The 25,065-nt window shown below is 42.3% G+C and overlaps 1 protein-coding gene across 1 annotated transcript in view; it reads right to left on the bottom strand.

Moving 5' to 3' along the window:
* Positions 1-23,847, bottom strand: part of LOC134340145 (importin subunit beta-1) — a 36,029-nt gene extending 12,182 nt beyond the window's left edge. Inside the window, exons 1-14 of the mRNA XM_063037041.1 lie at positions 23,633-23,847; positions 23,496-23,554; positions 13,028-13,210; positions 11,241-11,441; positions 10,213-10,365; positions 9,447-9,506; positions 9,267-9,356; positions 8,255-8,365; positions 7,113-7,214; positions 4,692-4,916; positions 3,783-3,974; positions 2,763-2,893; positions 1,570-1,717; positions 899-970 (exon numbers count right to left, since the gene is read on the bottom strand). Coding sequence (XP_062893111.1) covers positions 899-970; positions 1,570-1,717; positions 2,763-2,893; positions 3,783-3,974; positions 4,692-4,916; positions 7,113-7,214; positions 8,255-8,365; positions 9,267-9,356; positions 9,447-9,506; positions 10,213-10,365; positions 11,241-11,441; positions 13,028-13,210; positions 23,496-23,554; positions 23,633-23,687 — 1,782 coding nt within the window. The 5' untranslated portion in view covers positions 23,688-23,847. The remainder of the gene's footprint in view (positions 1-898; positions 971-1,569; positions 1,718-2,762; positions 2,894-3,782; positions 3,975-4,691; positions 4,917-7,112; positions 7,215-8,254; positions 8,366-9,266; positions 9,357-9,446; positions 9,507-10,212; positions 10,366-11,240; positions 11,442-13,027; positions 13,211-23,495; positions 23,555-23,632) is intronic.
* Between the last annotated feature and the right edge of the window lie 1,218 nt (positions 23,848-25,065).

Raw genomic sequence — 25,065 nt, 5'->3', positions numbered from 1 at the left:
ACGTCATAAAGAGAAATAATATCACTAATTAAAAAAAAAACACAAATTTCACACTGCATCAGAAAAATTCATATTCACCAATGTGTTTCTGTGTGGTGCATGAACTTGTCATCATTAAAGGTGTTCAGAGAAGCAAATTTAAACTGTTATTCTGTAACTCTGCCACAGACTGTTCCAAGCCCAGCTGAGAGGAGGGTTGGGCATGGGGCTAGCAACCCCATCCCATAAAAACAGAAAAGCTACAGAAACGTTGACAGAGCTCCAAAGACCTCATCCCTGGGAGAGAGAGGATCTTCAAAGATGGGTTTACATCTGGGGATAACTTGAAAGACTGGCCGAGAATCAAAGATTCTGTCGTGCTGCTATTGGCAGCCCATGACCCAGTAAGGGGTAAGGGGCTTAAATAATTCTGTAATTACAGATGAACGATCTGCCTTATGCTAGCCGGTGTAGTGGCACCCATACTGGACTGCATGGAGTGGGCCAGAGTTTGGATCCAGCTGGCTCCTCACACACTTCCTATCCATGCTGAGTTGAGAGTCGAGCTAGCAACTCTGCCACAAACGCTAAAGAAACAGCAAAACTGCTGCCTGATGTGCCACAAGATGCAGAGAGAAATAAAGGCTCTGGCTTGCAATTCACCTAGATGATGGGTTACTAACCAATGTGTCCATGGACCCCTCAGTTAACAGTAGGGATCCGTGACATAAAAAAAGTTGGGAACCCCTGAACTACATAAATAATTTGCTCCATCTGGCTTAATTTGGCACATATCAGGAAGCCAATTTAATAACATAATGGTAAACATAATGTTTGACATCAAAATTCTGAGCATGGGGAAAAGTAGCAAAATAAAAGGGTAATTATGGTATTATCCAGATTATCTGGAATGAGTTACCTGTAGGGTAGCGCACAAGAGAGACTGAAGATCATTGTACTGAATTCTGTCTGAGGTACTCTGAATGTGAGACTGAAAGAAACAAAACGACAATCAGCAACTTTAAACATTTTAATAGGACATTTACCCAAATTCAAAGTACAGTGTCACTAATTACCAGAATCCCTCAAAATCACGTGGCATCCCAAAACATTCTTGGCCAAACTAATTGCAAGACAATGGACAATGTGCTAGTTTTGGCAAAATATACACATCAGAATTTTGGATTTCAGGTATGATGACTGATAAGATGATCCATTGCATTTGTGACCAGCTGCGCTGCCTACGAACATTTATACAAGTGCAATGTCACTTCATGACAGCATTTTAAGGCACAGGCACACGTTTGTTAAACAGGAGGATGTAGAATTGCACATACATTATTTCAATAACCACGTAAGATGTGTTTGCTGCTCAAATGCATCTTAAAGCACTTCTGCCAAAGAAACAAAGGATGCAAAACAACCCTGGGCATTTATTTAGTCTGCCAGCACTCAGCTCATAGGCTTTGAGCAGCCTTCAAAATATAAAAAGTTTGCTGTCCATTATACTACCTAGATCACAATTTTACTCACAACTATAAAACATGACACTATTTTCAAATGGGAACTGAGTTACATTAAAATACAGACCTCCATTTGCAATACTTGCTGTAGCCTTTCCATGATAACCAGAGTTGTTTTCTGCACAGCTGGATAGCAGTCCTTGGCACTGTTCTTGACAATCTCCATCAATGCCTCATAGGCAGCACTCCTCAAATTATTCTGATGTCCATCAGGCCTAAAGAGCATTGGACTTGGTTACAAATGTGCGCCACTATTAGAACATTACCAATACTACAACAATTCTATAAAACTGTATTAGTTCCTAATAGTTATCGATGGAAGAGTTCATTCAGTGTTCACTGCCGTTCATTTGACGGACTACAAATCAACAATCAGGGCAGACAATGGACTGCCTTCATACAATTGTATCCTCCAAATCTTCATTTTCATTATAGTACTGTCAATACCTTCAAATTCTTCCTAGTTCCTAACTTGCTGAAATAGTTTCATTATCACTCCTGTTTTTGGCATCTCCAAGCACAAATGCTTGAAACTGCAGTGAGCAAAACAGTTACAAGTTGTCTTACTGACTTATTTCTCACCAACCATCAGTGACCAAAATCACTGCCTTTTGAACACGAACACACACAACTGAATTTAAGACCCATTCACTCTAAGCATGGTGTTGTGTCTAAGTGCATGCACTGTTTGGCAAGTCTTCTGTCCCAATAAAGCTGCACGACGTCTCAAATAAACAAAGGGAATTCCTGCTATTTTCTCAGTTTTTGTTCTTTAAGAGTGCCCCCAAATAAGCGGCTGCCCTGATTAACCGATGACCCAATTTACTGGAATCCACTGTGTTCTTTAATCTCTCACATAAACAAGTTACTGGATTCAAGACCAAACAGTAACTTACAACTTAGCTTCAATTGTCATGTATCAAAATACTGCAAGTATAAGCTTTAAGAATTGCAGGAAATCTGTCGTGTAGTTACAAAGCCTAAATTACCAGTGTTAAATCACTCATTTATCCAGGAGAAATGGTGGTTTGAGGCCCAATGCCCACGAGTTTCAGAATCCTAGGACTGGTGACGGGGATGTGAGGGCAAGAAAGGGGCTTGTTTTGCTGTTGGAACAGGAATTGTGGTGACACTTGCAGGCTGCTCCCAGCACTTCTCCGGGTTGTGTGCTGTTATTGCAAATGACACGTTTCACTGTATGATAAACCTGAATCTCAATGAACTAAATAGCAGTAAATGCATTAAGGATAGATCCCCTACCGATCAGTAGTTTCCAGCAGCTTTTGTACTATCAATTCAAAAGATGATGACAAACAGTAGGTTGCAGGCTCTTCTTGATCATCTGCTACATCTGCAGCTTCGTAAGCAGCTTCTGCCAAGCTGGAGAATGCCTACAGAAAGAGACCATGTTGAGAGGGTGAGTGAGGGAGGTGGTCGCGCGAGAGAGCGGGAGCAAATCCAAAGTTCAAGTAAATTTATTATTTAAGTGCATATGTCACCATAAAAAACCCTTTCAGGCAATCAGAGTAATACAAGTACCACAACAGAATCAATGAAAGACACTGCACACAACAGGACAAACAACCAACATGCAAAAATGCAAAAATACCCAAAACTGTGCAAATACAAAAAGAGGGAAAATGAAATAAGCCAAGATTTTCCTAAATGTACCATCTCTACAGTTAAGTCTTAGATCATCCTCACAAATACTTCATAAGATGCTTGTAATGGTTGGCTTTATGGTATCTTAACCTTTCTACAGATGGAATCAATAACAGGCTTAGGATCACACTACTAAAGACACAGCCAGCTCACGGTGTTTTGACACCTGTACTCGCTGACTTCCCCCACTGTATCTCACATTTCTCAAATACAGCCAGGCATAAAATTACATTTACAAATAATAACCACACTTCACTACAAACAGCTCTCTATTTCAAAAAGTTCAAAGTGCATGCTTAGAATAAGGTACAACTCATGGCTGGTAATGGTAGAAAGTGTACAGCCGACATTGTAGATCCTCTTTGTAGCTCAGAGAAATAACTAAGAAATGAGCATGAAAAGGAAGTGAGCCACAGTTGGAAGTTATTAATAGAGCTTTATATCAGCATCTGTCTGTCACATCCTCTTCCACAACCAATAGAACTGAACTGGGTGAGGGACTTAAAGCAATCAAAACCTAATTTAAAACCACTTATTTGCAGTTTTCAAAATTTTGAAATTAAACCATGAATCAGTAGCTGAACTTTCTGACACTTATTAAATTAACTTGTAACTTACCCAACACACATTAGAAGCAACTCTAGGTTCAGCAGCCAGGCCTTCAATGAGACACTGTAGTAATGGAGCAAGATATACGTCGTTGATGGCAGCTTCAGGAAGCAACTCACAAATTCGACCAACTGTCCACGCTGTAGTATCCCGAACCACAACACTAGGATCTTTCATTAGCTCGATCAGTGTGGGCATCGCCTTCAATCAAAAATGACACACCAAGGATATTAAAAAAAAAGACTAAACCTGCCAAATATTTACTTTTGGCAATTTTTAAAAGTGAGAAATCATAACAGAATGGAGGAGAATTAGGCCAATCAGGCCACCATGGCCAATTTATTATCTTTCTCAACTCCATTATCACTAGACGATATCACTACTATGAAGACACCTTGTCAACTGGGCAGAGCTAAGATGGCGCTAGACAACTCATCTGCAGAAACAGTTTATTTTCTACCTTTGATGTCTCTCTTTTTCCTTTTCAAGGTGGATGGGGTTCTGTCGAAGACCCTGACCTAGAGCTGCACTTAAACTTCAGTTCCTTACGATGTTGGCTCCTGCTCTTAGGGCTCACTGACCGCGCGCCTTTGGGGTTCCAAGGCTTTGCACCAGTCTGAGAAAGACCTCAGCTCTTTAAAACAGGAAGCTGCAGTGCAAAATGAGTTCTCAATTAAAATCACCGCATCTTCACTCAAATAAAATGTTTTCTTCAGTTACCTGATTTAGTAAGTCATGTGCTTTATTGTCTAATCTGGTAACACTCTTCAAAAGCCCAAGATAATTTTACTGAAAGTCGACAGCACACATTGCTAATACCCAATGTTTATAACCAAGCCAGAGCAAAATTTCAAAGCACAATATTTGAGACTCAGTTGTCATGACTGAAAAAACAAATGCAATAGAATATACTGCTACCTGTATCACTAGTGGTTTAAGCTGATTGGGTTCAGGTCCCTCCAATATGGAGCCAAATGCCATCACTGCGGCATCTCTGTATCTCCAGTCTGGATTTTTGATGTGTTCCTTAATAAATGGGAGTATATGTGGAACGATGTCATCTTCGCAACAGGTCGCAAGCAGCATGAGACAAACACCAGCAGCTTTGCATGGATTCCAATCATCATCGTCATCATTTTCATCCTTGCAGAGAAAGGACAAAGTTAAAAAGCACCGTTGCAAAGCTGCCAGTCTACATCAAATAATATAGATCTTCTGAATCAGCAATTAGATGTTTTCCAGCAGTTCATACAATGAAGAAATAGAAAAATTAGTAACCTGATCAAGTCATTGACAATCAAGAAATGGAAGAATTCAAATTAACTGCTTTGTATGCTTAAAATTTACCTAAACTTACTTTACTTGTTTTAGTTTCAAGCATGCAAGAATGAAGATCACCATTTATCAGAGGTTTTACTTTCACACAGAAATACAGGATGACATGGGGAGACTCAGTAGTGTAGGTATTAGTGTAACACTTCACACATCAGCTGCAAGATCGGGGTTGAATTCCTGCCACTGCTGGAAGGAGTTTGAATATTCTCCCTATGACTGTGTGGTCTTTCTCAGAATGCTCCAACTTCCAAAGACACAAGAACTAGTGCTGTTAAGTGTGGCGACACTTGCTTTCTGTCTCCAGTACAAATCAGATTGCGCCAGTGTTAACACAAACAATGCATTTCACTGCATGTTTCAATGCACATGTGACAAAGCTAATCATTAAAATTGTAGTCCAGAACAAACCACGTATTGCTTTCTCAGACATGTGCACTGACACCAAATCAAATTTAACCATGGAGTTACAAACGATTAAGACTATACATAGAAATACAAAAGCTCCTTTATAGATTTACAGTTCACAGGGATGCAGATTCCCAACCTAGGGTCCCACAGACCCCTTGCTTAACAGTAATGGTCCATTGTATTTCTAAAAAAAAAAGTTGGGAACCCTTGGTCTAGGACCACTATAAACAGCCAGCTCCATCATATGCCAGCACATTAACAGAAAGCAATACTCCAACTAATAATAACAGGTAAACATATTAACAAATTCAGAATAACTTGACAAAGTTTAGCTGTTTTTAAAGGTGATGGCTTAATTTATTTTTCAAGCATAGCAGTTTCTCATTGGCCAGCTTCAAACCACTCTCCTCTCATCCCAGACACCCTTCAAACTCCTGACATTTGGTAGGAAATACAGAAACATCTCAGTCAAGACAGCAAGACCTAAAAACAGCTTCTTCCAGGTCTATTGTGCAGCTGAATGATACTACACCCCAGCCTGCCGATGGCCTTTGAGTGTTATGGACTAAGTCATTTGATGCTTGTAAATATGGGATTTTTTTTTCCAAATTAAGCTGTACCTCATGCACTGTAGATACCCGTTTTGCACGGATTGGAGTAGCACCACAATCTCATTGTCTTGAGCATTCTATTAGCCAGAAGCATTCACAAATAATTTATATATCTTAACATTTGTAATAAGCTGACTAAAATGCAAACTGGTTTCAAGTGGAAGCAGTCAGCATTCTGAATTTTAAAAAAATTATCAAGGCAAGAGCATAATAATGTCAGCTGTTTTGCAGTTCTTTGCTACAGAATTGTATCTATACACCATTCAGAACCTTAGAAAAACCCAAACAGATCTTTGCAGTCTGAATATCCATGAAAAAAGCAAAAGGGAGCAATTAGCTGACCTGGGCCATATCAGGAGTATCTCCAATGAGGATGAAATGCACATTGTACTCCAGTCTATTATACTTTGGATATAGTAACAAATGGAAGAGAAATGCACATTTGGCACCAAATTGAAAGCATGTTCCTTCCTTCTACAAACAAAATACCTTCACGTTCAACAGAAGTAAAATCTAGAGCTAAATTTTTGTTTGATTAATCAAATATTATCCAACCCTTATAACCAACAAGAATGTTATTCAAAGAAAATGGAGCCGGTGTGCTTTACATATTTGTCATATTGAAATATAAACTTAAAATTAAAAGAAAAACACAACTATATTCCCAAAATGGGAAAGAAACCTGATGGCATTATAGAACAACTTTCAACTTGCTTCAAGGAGGCAGCCTCACCTCCAAAACCAGCATCTGAGCTGATCTAAATGTATAATTACAGCTCAATCTTAATGTTGTACAAAAGTCTTCTTCAAAAGTATATGTATTTGTGCACGTTGTACTTCACAGCTATCAATTGAGCAGAGTATAAATAAATAGCAATTAACTCAGTTGTGAAATAGTTTGCTGTTATTCATATCAAACTGTAGCACAAAGAAAGTAATCAGCACAAAATCAAATACAGGTTCATCTGAACCATCTTAGAATTACCTGTTTAGTCAAAGTTTGAGTGAGAATGGGTACCAAATACTGCAACGCTCCTTTTGCATAGAATTTGCTTGTATGCTCAGGAGGCCTTCCTTGTTCTGCTGCCTGTGCAAAGGAAAAAGAAATCAATACAAATTACTCCAGTATAATAAACCAAATTCACAACGCACCTCTTATATCCAATGCAACTCTGAATCTAGAAAAGAACTTTCACTTTTACACAGCTTATCAAATAAAGGCTCTGCTTTGGCTGAACATAACTACAGTTTCATTGTGGCGCAGTGCACTATGTTTTACATATCTGAAGTCACAGCTTTCAGCTTGTATTGGTGATGGGGACCATTCACCCCAAACTGGTCACGCATTCATGTAGTTGGTGCTACAAAAGACCATCAATACATTGCATGACCAGTTTTCAGTGGCTTGTGACTAATCAGCATCGCCGCATTTATATATTTATTTATATAGGGCCCTTCCAGCCCCTAGAGCCATATTGCCCAGCAAGCCCCCGATTTAATCCTAGCCTAATCACAGGACAATTTACAATAGCTAATTAACCTACCCACTAGTACATCTTTGGACTGTGGGAGGATCCAGAGGAAACCCTCATGGTCACAATCAGCAGCTGGAATTGTACATTCCCTTGTCACCTGAACAAAGTAGGTAAGCATGTAGAAAAGCAAAATAGGCAAACGCACCCTGAAAGTAATAAAATTCTTGTTTGAAAAATTGAGATTTGTCTCCTATATGAGGAATGTCCCAGGAACAGGCAAAGAAATTGAGAACAAACTTAATGATTACCTCTTTAACAACCACAACACACCTCAAAATACTTTACAACCAAGGAAAATTCTTTACAATAACTGCAGCAAAGTTAGAATAGAAAAATTCTGTGCTCCCAAATTCAAACAAATAAATTGATCAAATCTCTTTGAGGGATCAGCAGTTTGTCAGGACACAGGAGACAGTGCCCTTCCAGTTTACAAATAGTGCCACAGGCTCTTTTGCATCCGATAAACAGGACATGGCTTAACATTTCCAGGAGCTTTCCTAGCATAAAATTTTATGCCTCTGCATCCCCACAAAGGAAAGGCAGAAAGAATTAAATCCAATGCATCTTTTTGTAACATTAAAATAAAATATACCTCAGAAGCTTCAATAGCCAGATCCATTTCCTCATCACAAACATTGGACCAGAACTCAATTCCTTGTAGGGCGACTTCGTCAATATCACTCTTCATAGCTTCAATGGTAATCTTTGAGATTTCAAAAAAGCAAAAACATTTAATGGAAATACTAGCAGAAAAGGGATGACCAAATAATTATCAAGATTTATACATAAATATTTTCAACTGCATACTGAACAAAGGGTGAAACGTCACCCATACTAGATTTCAGTCTACATCTAAATGAACAGGCTTCACTACTTGTGCACAAGGATTCATTGACAGGAAAATTCCAATAATCTATCGAGTGCTGTAAATCCCAACAGTTCAGCATCTGGCTTACTGGGACCTCAGTTCTCAATTTAAACTTACCAGGGCCCTATTTCCCCACGCTCCCTTTAGAATCTTGTGGTTCACTGAAAACAATTGTTCTACACTTCCTCTGTAGCTTTTACACTGCATTGACATTTAAGCTTATTCTACCTCAATACACTGTAATGCAGGGGTTTCCAACCTTATTTATGCCGTGGACCAATACCATTAGGGGGTCTGTGGACCAGAGGTTGGGACACCCCAGTGTAATGATTTGATCTGTATGAAAGCAAGACAAGGTTTTCACTGTACCTTGACAACAATGAACCAATTTCCCACAATACCAAAACATTTCCCACTGAATCCAAGAGGAAAAACACATGCATTTTTCCCTACCTAAACTCTAGCCCATATCTAGGACCTTTTTGGGTAATGGTTTGTTAATTTTGCAAGGATGAATGTCCGCAACCCAAGGATCACTGTAGTCTGAAAAACCTGTTCTGCAAAGCCCCAATGGTCACTGATTTTCAGATACTCTAGATCAGGAGTTCCCAACCTGGGATCCATGGAACCCTCCATTAATGGCATATATAAAAAAAAAGTCGGGAACTTCTGCTCCAGTTACTAAACTAGATTCTGCAAACAGGGAAAAGCAATCTGAAATACAAATTATACTTACAGCAAAAAGAGCTGGACCCATGTAAGTTTCCATATACTGGTAATATAGGGACATGATCTTCACCAAATTTTGCAAGGCAGCCACTCTCACCTATTAGATTCAAACATCAAATTCGCTCAGTGGATGTATTTACTATTGAAATCTCTAGCACTGCACAGAATTTAAGGCCGTCGGACTTACCCTTGTATCAGGGCACTGTGTTGCTTCACAAACTACTTGCATAATAAAGTGCCTCTCAGACTGTAAAAGAGAAAACAAACATCTGTAAAGACACAAAAGCTAATCTAAAGAACATAGCTGATGTATAATACTTGGTAAAGAAATTGGGTAGTGAACTTGAGGGCCAAAGACATTCATGGAAATAAAAAAGTACACTGGTTTCAGTACACTTGTACTCTGCCAACTACATTTTATAAATATTTTTAAAAAAGCACCAGTGCCAGTAACTTCCATTAATTTAACCACAAAGGAAAAAAAAATCAATGAAACAAGTTTATAAAATACGTCTGCCCCTTTCTGCGCTTATCTTTATACTTAAAAAAAAAGTCAATTTTTAAAAATTTAGATTTTAATCTTTACCTTCTTCCCAATTTGTTCAAATAAATGTTAATTTGGGGGTAGCTATTTCGTTCCCACTCACTCAAGTTGCATTAGACTACCATACACAGAAAAGTTTTAGTCAGCATAAAAACCTTACATAACCAGCAAGTCTCAGTTTTATTTCATTGAATTTCATCAGGAGAGCAGCGTGGTGCATGATTTCTCATCACAGACTTGAGGCCAACAACCAACTGTTATTTAAATGGAAAGGGGGAAGACAAGGGGTAGAGAAGAGGGAGAAGGCCAAACATTTATGCTGGATTGATTGGCTAGATCATGATCAACCAGACACCCCTGTTTGTCTGGAATGCTGACCATCTTCATAGCATTAAAAATAGCCTCTTACCTCTTTGTCAAAGTTAGCTTTAGTGAATTCCAAGGAGTTGAGCAGTGCATTTGTTGCAGCCAACTTTACATTGTTGCTGGGCTCCTCCTTGCGCATTCCTTGAATGATTGCAGTAAGGATTTCATTTGATTTGTCCTGTAGTTGTTCAGGATCCTGAAAAGTCAATAGTTGCTTAGCATTTCCTAGCCCACAAAAGAGGAAGCCTTTAAAATTCATGCAGTACACTCCAATTGCATGCTTACTAAGATAATTGATGTTAACTGGTTACATCATTCTCCCCCATCCCCAATAACTGACGTAACCAATTTTTCTTACATCAGTGACATTAAAAGAAATGCTTGAATGTTATGGGACACCCAGCTCATAATCAACAAGTTTTAATTCCTGAAGAGTTTTGGCCCGAAACGTCAGCTGTCTATTCCTTTCCATAGATCAGGGTTCCCAACCTTGTTTATACCATGGACCCCTCCCATTAACCAAGGGGTTCACGGACGCCAGGTTGGGAAATCCTGCCATAAATGCTGCCTGACCTGTTGATCTTATTCAACATTTTTCTTAAAAAGAATCCCCTTTTAATTTATGTGCCTGAGGTAAACATTTATTGTCCATCCCAAACATCCTAGAGAAGTCCACCAAGTACTGCACATTATTCCTATAATTCAACTGTTCCAAGATTTAGACCGAGCAATGATTAATAATAAAAAAAACTTGTACATTTCCAAGCGAGGAATGAGTGCAACTTGAAAGTAAGGCTTTTCATGGATGTATCCCCATGTTATTACTCTTCCAAACAGCAAGGGTCACAAACTTGGGCTGTGCGATTTGAATAATATGCCAAATAAGTACACTTCACTTTTAGATTGTACAGAATGCAGTCACAGTGGATGGAATGCCAATCAAGTAATCTACTGTCACATACCATACAAAAGTTAAAAATGCTTATTGAATGGGAACTTCATATTCAGGGAAAAAAGCCAAGCTGCACAGATACCATATGACTGAAATGCAACTACAAAGTAAATACTCACAATATCCTGGCAAATGTAGCCAATAGCTTCCAAAGTTGCCTCTTTCATATGTTCGGTGCTATTAGGGTTTGTCACATTTGCAACTAGGTGAGGAATGAGCTCAGGCCATTGAACAACGGGGATCTCCGCACATGCAATTCCAGCAACACACTGAGATGCAGAGCTGGGCCTGTAAGTTTCAGTTCCCAGAGTTTGCAAAACCTGCGAGACGAGTTAGAAGTTATAAATGAATTTCAATTCTTCAGATAAGTAACCACAACTTCAAGGACACGTTCCCACAGGACCTACAAGCATTTTTCTGAAGCAGTAAAAATACCACCAGCACAATATACTAGCACAAACTATGCCTTTAATTCCTCCACAGCCCCAAAGCCAACAAGCACCACCCTCCTCAGGAACCAAAGCTTGAAAGATTACTACTTAGGCAAATCACTTGAGCGCTGGAGAGAAAACTGAAACTAAAAAGTTAAATCAGAAAAGAAAGTGAAATTTAACACTAATTTAACTCTCAAAACAGCTTCTACGTCATTAAAGTTTGATATGAAGTTTTGTATCTGGAAACAGTACAATAACCTCTGAAAATGTAATGTAGCTATCATTTTGCAGCAAGCTTTGTAATATAAACCAATATTCTACTATCCTTCATATTGTAGAGCTCAATATCCTACAACATAAATACTGCATTATATCGAGGAAGAGTTGCTCCATTTCCTAATATAATACTGAAGCTCAGAAAAATTACTGCTACGACTGTACATCAAACAAGCACAGCAAGACGTCTCCAGAGTGTTTCAGATCCAAATCATTTGTACAGAAGTAACCATAAACTAGCATAATACTTGACTCTGAACTGGAGTTACACGCTGACTTTGGTTCTTTGCGGGAATGGAACCCGCTCTCAGGGCCTCACAACTTGGCCTAGAAGACTAGTGCACCTTCACTGAGGCGAGCGGATTCAAGTCTGGCACTGTTGCCGTCAACTGATGCGTTACGGAAGATCGGAGGCAGCGTGCTTGATGCTGGCTGTGTGCTCAGAAAAAGTGGTGCAACAGACCTTTAACACCATAAACAGCGAGTTTTGTTATGTCTCCCTTCTTGCTGTGAAACAGGGATACCTCTTCTTCATTTTGGATCTCCCCCTCCCCCTCTCAAATCCCTTACTCACTCTTCCTTCAGTTAGTCCTGACGAAGGGTCTCGGCCTGAAACGTCGACTGCACCTCTTCCAATAGATGCTGCTTGGCCTGCTGCGTTCACCAGCAACTTTGATGTATGTTACCTCTTCTTCCCTTATTAGTCATTGGGGTACTGCAAGTTTGTCTTTACAGATGCTTTGCTGCACGCTTTAATGCTTGGTGGGGGCACAGATGCTTCTTGGGGGTGGGGGGCTTTAGGGTTCTAACATTTAACTGTCATTCATACTTTGTAGCACTTCTGTTTTCCTGAATGTTTGCGAAGAAAATGAATTTCAGGATGTATATTGTATACATTTCTCTGACATTAAATGTACCTCTTGAAACACTTGCCATGTGCATATCAAACTGCAGACCAGCTGGGTACATGGAGATCAAGCTGATCTCAATGCAATGAAAAGTTGTACTGACAAGAAATATTGTTTTTAATCTAAATGTCCTGGAATACTGAGGCATGCGAAAACTTCTTCCTTGTCCATAATATTTTTATTACTCAAATGCTTGGACTAACATGCACCCACTCTTAATGCATACATTCCCATAAGAAATCATGCACAGTAATATTTGTTAAAGTCATCATTGCTTCACTAACTTACGAAGTTTTTGATTTCTCGACGAGCATTGCTGTCAATTGCTAGCCACCTTTGCTGATACTGTGTCTTGACATCAAGGTCCTTAGATGTTAATGAATTCTTGATTTGTAGACCAGCTGCAATTCGAGCAACCTGACTGTTTCCTGGGTTTGCTAGTACCTTTGAGAGTTCCACCAAGAAGGTTGGCTGTAACAAAATAGGAAATAACATTATTTCAGCAGTTATAATGTCTATCATGTCCCACAATAATTCTGATTCAAGAGCTTCTTTAAACCTTCTAAGGCATTATGCACCATGTCACTGATACAAGGCAGACAGGTGCTTAGGATAACCAGAATGTACACACTAGAAGCCAAGAACAAATCCAAGCCTCACTTTGAACATGTAATACACGTATGATAGCAACACCTAGGGATAGGTAGGGTATTAACAGAATGATTGATTGCAATCTTAGCTGCCAACAATGCCTGGTAAACAAAATCATTACCCATTTAAAAGAGACCCCACAGTCTTCAAGTACAACACCAGTGGTGCTAGAATACATCTTAAAAGCTAAATCATGTAAACTATATCCCAAATACTTAATCTCACAAGAGATGAGAATACTTGGTAGTGACCACCAATACTGAAGTAGTTACTTATCGAGTGAATAAAGGTTGATACATCTGGAAACATCCCACTCAGATTTGTCAGCACAGTAGGCCATTACACTCACTTGTTGCATTCCAGCTAGTTATGTGCTAAAATTTTTTTAAAATACCAGACCTAGAAAAAACTTTTACACTTTGTCAGAATACAGCACTGCACAGATACAAATATTATGTAAGTAATCTGCTCCGAGAGAAATAAAGCTCAGATGCTCCAGTGGCTCACATGCCAAATGTACAAACATTTGTACTTCGGTGACATCCTAACCCAAATTCTAGTGTATTTCCAGCAGATCACCGACAAGTGGCAAGGATGGGCTCACTCACCTCTGCCCCTCAACACAGGTGCAACTCCCCGCCCCCCCGGGCTGTGACCCGAGTCCCCTCTACTCCCTTTTGAGCTGTTACAAAGCTCAAATCTGCTGATCAAATTCGCAGATGACACAACATCCATCAACCTTGTTTCTATCAGTGATGAGAGCCTAAAGAGGTGACACCCTGACACAGTGATGCCAAGGTAACAACCTCTCCCTCATTGTCCAAAAAAAACCGAAAGAGCTGATTGTGGATTACAGGAGGAACAGAAACAGGCTCGCTCCAATCAGCAATGGGCCTGCAATTGAGAGGGTGCGTAATTTCAAGTTCCTCAGTATACACAGCACTGAAGATCTCACCTGGATTGTACACACCAGCTGTGTGGCAAAAAAAGGAACAGCCACACTTTCACCTCAGGCGACTGAAGAAGTTCAGCATGAGCCCCCAAATCCTCAAGACTTTCTTCAGGGGCATCACAGAGCATCCTGACTGTCTGTATCACTGCCTGGCATGGGAACTGCACCAACCCAGAGCACTGGGCACTGCAGAGAGTGGTGCAGACAGCCCAGAGCATCTGTGGGCATGAACTTCCCTCCACTGAGAACATGTACAGCAGCAGGTACAGAAGATCATTGGGGACACCAGTCACACCCCCCCCCCCCAAAACCATAAACTGTTTCAGCTGCTTCCGTCAGGCAAACGGTACCACAGCATTAAAGCCAGGACCAGCAGACTACGTGACAGCTCCTTTCCTCAAGCCATTAGACTTACAAATTCACATGTCTCTACATTGCAACAGAGTCATAAGAGATGCAAGTTACTCCCTCACGTTGTGGGATGGATGCAAGATTTTAAATAACTTCACTGATTCTACAGGTTAGAAAGATGAAATAAATCCTAGACAAGCAATGGGTCTTCTAGGAATTTAATGAACACTTTGGTAGCACAGTGGTCATCAGAAGATGACTATTGTAACAGTAATTCAAACCCCACTAATTGAATAATTTTCATTTAAGTAAAAATTTGCAGTGTCACAAAACTCAACTGATTCATTAATGTGCTTTAAATTATCACATACTTCCATTAAGGGAGAGAAACACATGGGGTGCACACGCACAAATACCCGAAGGCTGTAAATCCACACAAACCAATGACAATTATTAAAAGGTGAAACTTATAAAAAGTAATTCTGACCTTTATAAACACTGATGTGTCCCAGAGCTGGGAATCAAATTCAATTTTTGGACACAAACAAATTTGATAGAATAAAGAATTAAATAAATACTTCAAAGAGGAAGAAAATAAAACCATGGGGAGTCAAGTTTAATTAACTACAGCAATGGGCAAAATAACCTTCATCAATGTGATTTAACTGGTTTTTATCTAATGGCCTCAGTGGAACTGGGGACTAGGAACAATGACGACGATCCATACTATAAAATATAACTCAACTATCTGGAACTACAATAAATATTTTCAAGGCCAGCTACTGCATGGTTATAACAAAATACCAATACTAGGTTTTAAACTGAAGTGTAATTGCTTCTCTGCTCAAATACACACAAGACTGCATTCCTTTCATCGAGTTAAAATAAAGTTAATTATTCGAACCTGTACCAATTTCAAATTCAGTGCTTTGCACACAGTATTAGTACATTTTAGCAAATTCAACTCAAACTTGCAGCAAGCTGAATTCAATACTACCATTCCCATTATAGTTCATACTACGACAAAGACATCCACAAAGTACCTCTAGAAATCTAAGTTACTTGACAACACGGGGCAATATACCTTTAAAGTTGCTCCACTGATCAGGTTAACTGAAATTCCATTGTCTTATTTTTTAAAAAGCAGTTCACTCTAAACAAGGGTGACTATTTAACAACACCAATTAAAAAGATCCTGGATAGCAAACTGGAACTGTATTTAGTGAGTAGATCCTTCCAGCCAAACTGCCATAGCAATCCCCAAACCCCAATTACCCCCAACCTAATTACAGGACAACTTACAATGACCAATTAACCTACCCACTATGTGTTTGCACTGTGGGAGGAAACTGAATCACCCAGGGAAAACTTATGCCTTCCACAAGGGAGGGCATACCTTACAGAGTGGTGCTGGAATTAAACTCTGAAACACCCCAAGCTGCAATAGTGTCATGCTAACCATTACACTATTGTGGCACCCAACTACCAATGACTGTGATTAGTGATGACATTGATTCATAAACAACGCTCGTTCTGCTTTTACATCTTAGTTTTAAAAAAAGTAGTACTTTCACTAAAGGAAGTGATTAGCAGAACAAGCACTGACTTTAAAAATCTGGGTACAATTTATGCCCAATGAGATCTAGTTATTAAAAAAAAAGTGCAGGTGCAGGAAACAAGTAGGAAGGAAAAGATGTCTTACTGCAAGAGCAGGCCTTGGTGAGACCAAACCCGGAGTATTACAGTTTTAGTCGCACCTAAAAAAGGATTATCATTCGGGAGTGCAAGTTTCACAGTGGACAAACAGGCTTGTTTGCAAGAGCTAAAATCTGAGATGCATTGAAATGTCAGAATTTTTAAGCTTGATGAGTTTAAAAACAAAAGGGTCAGAGTATTTGAATTGGTGTCAAGAAAGTCCTTCGTTCATAGAGAATCCTTAGAATTCTCTTCTCCCAAGGGCTATGACAATATTGAAGGAAAATAAAGGGTGACTATGAAATCTACACTACCAGCTGAAATTGTGTGCTTATCCACCAAAATTTCCATATTAAAGCACTTCATTTTCAATGATGTTCTTTCCAATCAAATGACTTAGAAAATTGCCCAAATATAATAAGCTAAAGGTTCTTAAACTGTACTAGTTATAGACATCTCAAACTAGTGAAAACCCTTGCAGCAAGACTATGCACGTACAAGTGTATCACCCAAAGGACAAGGACAGGCTTTCCCTTCAGTAGATGCAGTTGGAGTATACTATTTTACAGCTGCCAGTGCTGCATTAGGATCATTCACAGAGTCAGACAAGCCTTCCCTGCAGCTTACTTAGGGCACGGTGTCACTGTTAAAGAAAAGGCTAAATCCAAAGCTGTGTCATAAAATCAAAGCTAGAAAGACAGTCACCTTGCTTCATTAACATATTGATACAAGCAAAATATAGAGCAATGGGTTTAATAATCCAGGCCTGGGGTAGAAACAAGTGAGATTCCCCTTACAGATTACAATCTGGAAATAACTTGCATTCTCCAATTCACAATACCTGGGTGACTTAATGAAAGGCCAACTGGACAAACATGTTGGTTGGCTCAAAACCGGAATAAAAATGGTGACAAATTGACATAATTAAGGCTTCCCATTGGAGGGCAGACCTCTTGGTACTTTACCCTTTCCAAACTCTATTCTGAAGATAACAGATAATTCATCTCGGCTTGAAATGTCGACTGTACCTCTTCCTAGAGATGCTGCCTGGCCTGCTGCGTTCACCAGCAACTTTGATGTGTGTTGCTTGAATTTCCAGCATCTGCAGAATTCCTGTTGTTTGCGTTTTTAAAATTCACTACTGTGAAGCCTCTTCCGGTGATGCCTACACCGAAGAAGTTTAGATCCTCTCTTCAACAGGAGTTCAGTGAAGCCATCTCTCACTGCTCCCCATCTGTAATTTCTTCGGCTCTTCAACTTTTCGACCACACTTTGACTCAGACTCGCTATCACAGCCATATATCCTTTCTTGGAACGTACCTTCGTCGCCAACTTACTCCAGTTGGCTTTAGGATTCGTTTCCAAGCCTCTCAATTTGGACCTTCTGAGGATCCCAGGTACTCACATTTTATTGACTCTGCCTCTCGCCGCTTCTCCCGTCAAGCTCTGAAGGCGACTCTCTCCACCATGAAGAGGTACTTGGTGTCCCTATCCCAGACCCTTCCACACCTTCGGGACACTTTCTTCACCGTCTGTAATGCTCCTACCCGTTATTTCATCCTCCATCGGATTCATGCCTGCAATCGCCGTTTTTTTGACTTCGTCATGTTAGGCAAAGATTGCAAGATCCTACATCTACGGACTCCAGACCTGCTGGCCATGAAACTAGCAGGCATGAACTTCAGGTTGCGGCCTCTGCCATTGATCTCGCCGGCTCCAACACCTCAGGACATATTCAAAACCCGGACTCCAGCAACGACCATGGACACCTTCAAAGCGATTGCGCAACCACCAACTGCGATGCCAGCCTTGAACTCCAGGCCGGGTCTTTATGTGCTGCTGTTGTGACTCCCGTCTCCCCTTCCCCCACCACCACTCCGCAGCCCCGTCTTCCTCAGATCCCACCGTCAGCTCCTGGGCCCTCAGAGGCTCCATCTTCCTCTCACCCCAACCCTCCCCTCTCCATTGACACCCCCAGCCTCCCCCCTCCCCCCTCTGATCCCAGCTCTCATCCGTGCCGGGTCTTTACCATCCCCTCCGACCTTCAACTGTCGGAGGCAGAACGCTCTGTTCTCAGTAAGGGCCTCACGTTTGTCCCCCTTCGCCCACACCTCAGCGAGTTCCGTGTTCGCCATGATGTGGAATTCTTCTCCCGCCGTCTCCGAGCCTACTTCTTCGACAAGGACTCTTCCACCCCCACCGATGACCCCTTCTCCCGTCTTCAACCCTCCTCTTCTTCATGGACACCCCGCTCTGGTCTTCTGCCTGCTCTGGATCTCTTTATTGCTAACTGCTGACAGGACATCAACCGTCTCGACTTCACCGCACCTTGTCCCCATTCCAACCTTACTCCTTCCAAACGCTCTGCTCTCCACTCCCTCCGCACTAATCCTAACCTTCTATTAAACCCACCGATAAGGGGGGTGCTGTTGTAGTCTGGCATACTGACCTGTACCTTGCCGAGGCACAGCGACAACTCACGGATACCTCCTCTTATTTACCCCTCGATCGTGACCCCACTAAGGAGCACCAGGCCATTGTCTCCCACACCATCACCGACTTTATCCGCTCAGGGGATCTCCCATCCTCTGCTACCAACCTTATAGTTCCCACACCCCGCACTTCCCGTTTCTACCTGCTACCCAAGATGCACAAAGCTGCCTGTCCTGGCCGACCTATTGTCTCAGCTTGCTCCTGCCCCACCGAACTCGTTTCTGCATACCTCGACATGGTTTTATCCCCCTTGTTCAATCCCTTCCTACCTATGTTCGTGACACTTCTCACGCTCTGAAACTTTTCGATGATTTTAAGTTCCCTGGCCCCCACCGCTTTATTTTCATCATGGATGTGCAGTCCCTATAAACTTCCATCCCCCATCAGGAAGGTCTCAAAACTCTCCACTTCTTTTCAGATTCCAGACCTAATCAGTTCCCCTCTACCACCACTCTGCTCCGTCTAGCGGAATTAGTCCTTACTCTTAATAATTTCTCCTTTGGCTCCTCCCACTTCCTCCAAACTAAAGGTGTAGCTATGGGCACCTGTATGGGTCCGAGCTATGCCTGCCTTTTTGCTGGCTTTATGGAACAATCTATGTTCCGTGCCTATTCTGGTATCTGTCCCCCACTTTTCCTTCGCTACATCGACGACTGCATTGGCGCTGCTTCCTGCATGCATGCTGAGCTCGTTGACTTTATTAACTTTGCCTCCAACTTTCACCCTGCCCTCAAGTTTACCTGGTCCATTTTCGACACCTCCCTCCCCTTCCTAGATCTTTCTGTCTCTGTCTCTGGAGACAGCTTATCCACTGATGTCTACTATAAGCCTACTGACTCTCACAGCTATCTGGACTATTCCTCTTCTCACCCTGTCTCTTGCAAAAACGCCATCCCCTTCTCGCAATTCCTCCGTCTCCGCCGCATCTGCTCTCAGGATGAGGCTTTTCATTCCAGGACGAGGGAGATGTCCTCCTTTCTTAAAGAAAGGGGCTTCCCTTCCTCCACCATCAACTCTGCTCTCAAACGCACCTCCCCCATTTCACACACATCTGCTCTCACTCCATCCTCCTGTCACCCCACTAGGAATAGGGTTCCCCTGGTCCTCACCTACCACCCCACCAGCCTCCAGGTCCAACATATTATTCTCTGTAACTTCTGCCACCTCCAACGGGATCCCACCACTAAGCACATCTTTCCCTCCTCCCCTCTCTCTGCTTTCCGCAGGGATCGCCCCCTACACAACTCCCTTGTCCATTCGTTTTCCCCCCCCCCATCCCTCCCCACCGATCTCCCTCCTGGCACTTATCCTTGTAAGCGGAACAAGTGCTACACATGCCTTTACACTTCCTCCCTTACCACCATTCAGGGCCCCAGACAGTCCTTCCAGGTGAGGCAACACTTCACCTGTGAGTCGGCTGGGGTGATATACTGCGTCCGGTGCTCCCGATGCGGCCTTCTATATATTGGCGAGACCCAACGCAGACTGGGAGACCACTTTGCTGAACACCTACGCTCTGTCTGCCTGAGAAAGCAGGTTCTCCCAGTGGCCACACATTTTAATTCCACATCCCATTCCCATTCTGACATGTCTCTCCACGGCCTCCTCTACTGTAAAGATGAAGCCACACTCAGGTTGGAGGAACAACACCTTATATTCTATCTGGGTAGCCTCCAACCTGATGGCACGAACATCGACTTCTCTAACTTCCGCTAATGCCCCACCTCCCCCTCGTACCCCATCCATTATTTATTTATATACACACATTCTTTCTCTCACTCTTTTTCTCCTTCTGACTATACCCCTTGCCCATCCTCTGGGTTCTCCCCTCCTTTGTCTTTCTCCCCAGACCTCCTGTCCCATGATCCTCTCATATCCCCTTTGCCTATCACCTGTCCAGCTCTCGGCTCCATCCCTCCCCCTCCTGTCTTCTCCTATCATTTTGGATCTCCCCCCTCCCCCTCCAACTTTCAAATCCCTTACTCACTCTTCCTTCAGTTAGTCCTGACGAAGGGTCTCGGCCTGAAACATCGACTGTACCTCTTCCTAGAGATGCTGCCTGGCCTGCTGCGTTCACCAGCAACTTTGATGTGTGTCGCATGACAAATAATTATATTGTTACCCATAAATTTTTGTATTTGTATATCGACCGGAGTTGTTCTTTCACATAACATTCACATTTTAATTGAAGTACGGTCTAGGAGGGGCAGATGCGAGTCTGTCTGATCAGCAGCCAGGGTTGGATCAATCTTTGCCTGGCATCTGGTCCACAACCATTCCAACTTGGGTGGCCCTCAGTTGCCATTGCCAGGTGGAGTCATCGAAGCTCGCAAGCCTCCACACAACGTCAATGTGTTGATCCAGGTCATAGAGTTAGGAATCAAAACTAATATTAACAATGTCCTTCACCTTTAGTGCTTCATCAAGTATACTCTGGCAAACCAGTTTCCAAAATAACCACCTCTCCACAGATGAACTTTAGGAACAACTTGAATTTATTTAGCACCTTCGATGCAGTTTAAAGTAACCTTATCAATTACATGTCAGCATATACAACCCTGAGATTCATTTTCTTGTGGGCACTCAATGAATCTATTGAATAATAACTATAACAAAATCAATGAAAGACTGACTAACGTGGCGTTGCGTTTCATGGTGATGCGCTCAATGGCAGGGAAGGTTTTAACTGTGACATACTGGGTCATATCCACTACTTTTTAAACAGGACTTTCTGTTCAAGGGCATTGATATTTCTGTACCAGGCTGTGATGCAGCCAGTCAATATACTCTCCAATACACATCTATAGAAATTTGCCAGTTTCAGACATCATGCCAAATCTTTGCAAACTCCCAAGGAAGCAGAGGCATAGTGAACTGTCCCCAGTACTTCACAGAAAAGTAAATAAAACTTGAGATTTAAAAAAAAGAACCAGAGATTTCATGAAATACATTCCAGAGTTTATGATTCTGACTGCTGAAAGGCATGAAACAAAGTCGGGTGATGCTCAGAAACTGAAACTGATCAGGGATAGAACTGCAAGCTGCACAGCAACATTTAAAGATTGTACACGTGGGTGGGTTAGGGCATAGTTTACTTTGAATAGTATTAAAGAAATGTAGAGCATGGGAAAATAGCGAAGAATACATTGGAATAATTAAATCTAAAGCCAAAAAACAATGTTTTGATGTAATACGGTCTAGCAACCATGGTCTATAGATACCCGTCTAGCCCAAACCAAACGTAAACGTCTCTTTTCTGAAGGAGAAATTTCCTGAGACTCATCCACTAACCAAAGTACAAATGCCCGATAAAAGCTCAAACATTTTTCATGATCTCACAAAATGATTTAATAAAGTCACTTTAGAATCACTTTTTAATAAATCACTTTAGAAGATATGCTACATTGCTTAAACTGTTGAATTGGCTATGAAGATTAATTCACCCACTGAGCATAGACAAATTTGGGAGCCACACCACTGCTTTCAAAAGCCAAGTTACTCATCCATCTAACACCTTGTACAGCTTGAACTTCTCCAGTTTTAAAAATTTGTTTGGAATCAGTATTTGTTGTTTTAATAATTTTTTAAAACTTAAAAATCAAAATCAACTATAGCTGACAAAACTTTCAACACCCTGACACACCCAAGAAAATAGCAAATTATCCAAATGCTAAAGAGGAACAGAATCCATTCGATTCCTGATGACAAAGTAATTCTATCACTTCCAAAATAATCAGATATAGGCACAATCTGTTAGTGAACTTCAAATGAAGATTGTATCAGTGCATCAACCATGGAGTATATAACGGTAGAAATCTTCCAGGAATCTACCATATCCAAAGCCCCCCCCCCCACACACATAAAAAAAATTAAATAGTACAAATAAAACTGTTTACAATTCATCTATTATTTGTATGACTTTCAAGTTTCAGGGCTTAAATAGGGCTGTGTTATAAAATGACCGCATTTTAATTTGGAAGCCTAACAAGATTGCACATAGTACATAAAGTGAATACCTACAAACAATTCAGCCAACCATAAATAACACAAAATGGACTGTAATCTTTGAAAGGGCTCCAAATCAGTGCGAGGGAGGGGAGTGAAAGCACGGATGCTTTATTGAGAAATTAAGCACACGCCTGGCAGGGTCACCACGCTTCCCTGCCCGGCCTGGGGAGCCGGGCCGGCAACATGCGCTCGGGGCCTTGGCGATACCCCGCTTCCCTTCCCATCAACCCAACTTGACGCCAACGGAAACCCAACCCCTTGAACGCGCGGCGATTGGACGGGACCAGCAACGGCGCGTGCCCAGCTCCAGCTCTGATTGGCCGAGTCTTGCTGCCAATTAGAGCGGCAGAGCGATACCGGAATCCGGCCAGCACGTTAGGCTGCACTTTTACCCCCCTCCCCCATATACCTCCCATCCCCCTCAACAGTCGTCCCCAGTCAGCGAGACATCTTTTTTTGTGCGAGCACTCCCTCCTCCCAGGGGCTTCGTGTCACATCAAAGAAAATTATAAATAAAATATTTAACAACCGGCATCTTGACTTGACAACCTCCGCCCCCACTTTCGCCCATTCAAAGGAAAATTCGAAAAGGAAGGTAACACTGACCAGATTCTCAACAGCCGCCTGTTCCAGAAACTTCTGTGCCGCCTCCAGCTCATTGCGGTCTGAAAGCGGAATAAAATAGAGGATTATTAGCCGTCAGGAGGGAGAGCGGAGATCGGCGGGGTTGGACTGGCGCTCACCTGGAGAGACTGTTTTCTCTAAGATCGTGATGAGCTCCATGTTAACGAATCTCATGTGTGGAATGCAAACGTCGAGCTTCGGCTCAGGCAGAAACGGCCATCAATGGAGGAGATGAAAAGAGGCGAACCCCGGGGCTGCTCCCTCGCCGGTCGGCCGCTCCTCGCACGCCGCCTCACGCCTTCACCCGGCTCCGCAGCTGCGCAAAAGCCGAGTCCCGCCGACGGCGGAACGATATACCATCCGCCCCATAAACCGCCAGGGCTATCTAACGCCTCTTCCCATTGGCTGTACCGACACCCTCGCGTCGGACGCTCAGCCTTCGCCGCCACAGGGTGTCCGCTGTAATTGGTCTATCAGTTCCTATTGCTCACGCCCACTCTAGCTGCTTTAGCCAAATCCCCTGCCTATTGGTGATTTTCCGCCCTTCAAACTGCCATTGCCAACTAACAATTCGTGCGATTGGATGAGTCCTTCTCCCCACCCAACAACTACGATAGTTATGCAACACGGTGCTCGATTGGTTAATTGACTCGACGGCCTTCCTTCTCAACTTCTACGGCTATGTAATCTGAAGGTCGATTGGTTGAAAGGAACACTCTAAACGATCACGACACAACTTTGACCAGTCTCCTTATTTAACTGGCGCCTAAATTTCAAATCTGGAAAATTTTCTCTACCAGGCTTCATATTTTGACGATGGCCTCACTACCCTACCTAGTTATCTTCACTAAATTTTATAAAGAATCCAATATCTCTGGGATATTTCGCGCCCGAAGCTTCCCGCTATGCCGCTAACGTTGGCCAATCAGAGGGAAGCTCTCATGCGACTTCCATTGCACAGTGGCTGGAACAATGACCGTCCGTTTTCTAGTAGTTTCTCTGAGGGATGGAGGAACTTGTACCCGTCACTATGTAAAACTAGTGGCGGGTGAAAGGAAGTGGATGACGGATGGGTTTAAAAACAGAACTATATTTCGGGGCGCGGATATACACCCAAACGATGATGTGAGTGCGGCGGCGTTCATTTGTACTTCCCGCCCGTTTCCAGGGAGATAACTGGGCGCGGCCTCCGGTGCAGGAGTGTGGTGCGTACGGTCCTCAGGCTGTGAGAGTGGTTCTGTTCATATCGATAACAGTATTTCCCTCTCGCTGTCCACATCCACTACTAGTCTCTTCCCTCCCACTGTCTACATCCAATTCCACTCTTTCCCCTCACTGTTTACTCCCACTGTCGTTGTTTTACCTCACACCGTCAACCTCCATTGTCAGTGTCGACTCTTTCGCTGTCCACATCCAGTGCCGGTCTCCCCCTCCCACTGTCCACATCTGGTGCCAGTCTCCCCCTCCCACTGTCCACATCCAGTGCCGGTCTCCCCCTCCCACCGCCCACATCCAGTGCCAGTCTTCTCCCCCCCCCCCCACCGTCCACATC

The sequence above is a fragment of the Mobula hypostoma genome, chromosome X1, assembly GCF_963921235.1.
Source record: "Mobula hypostoma chromosome X1, sMobHyp1.1, whole genome shotgun sequence".
Classification (NCBI taxonomy): domain Eukaryota; kingdom Metazoa; phylum Chordata; class Chondrichthyes; order Myliobatiformes; family Myliobatidae; genus Mobula; species Mobula hypostoma.
Note: the sequence above shows the minus strand (reverse complement) of the source record. Positions and strands in the feature narration are given on the sequence as shown.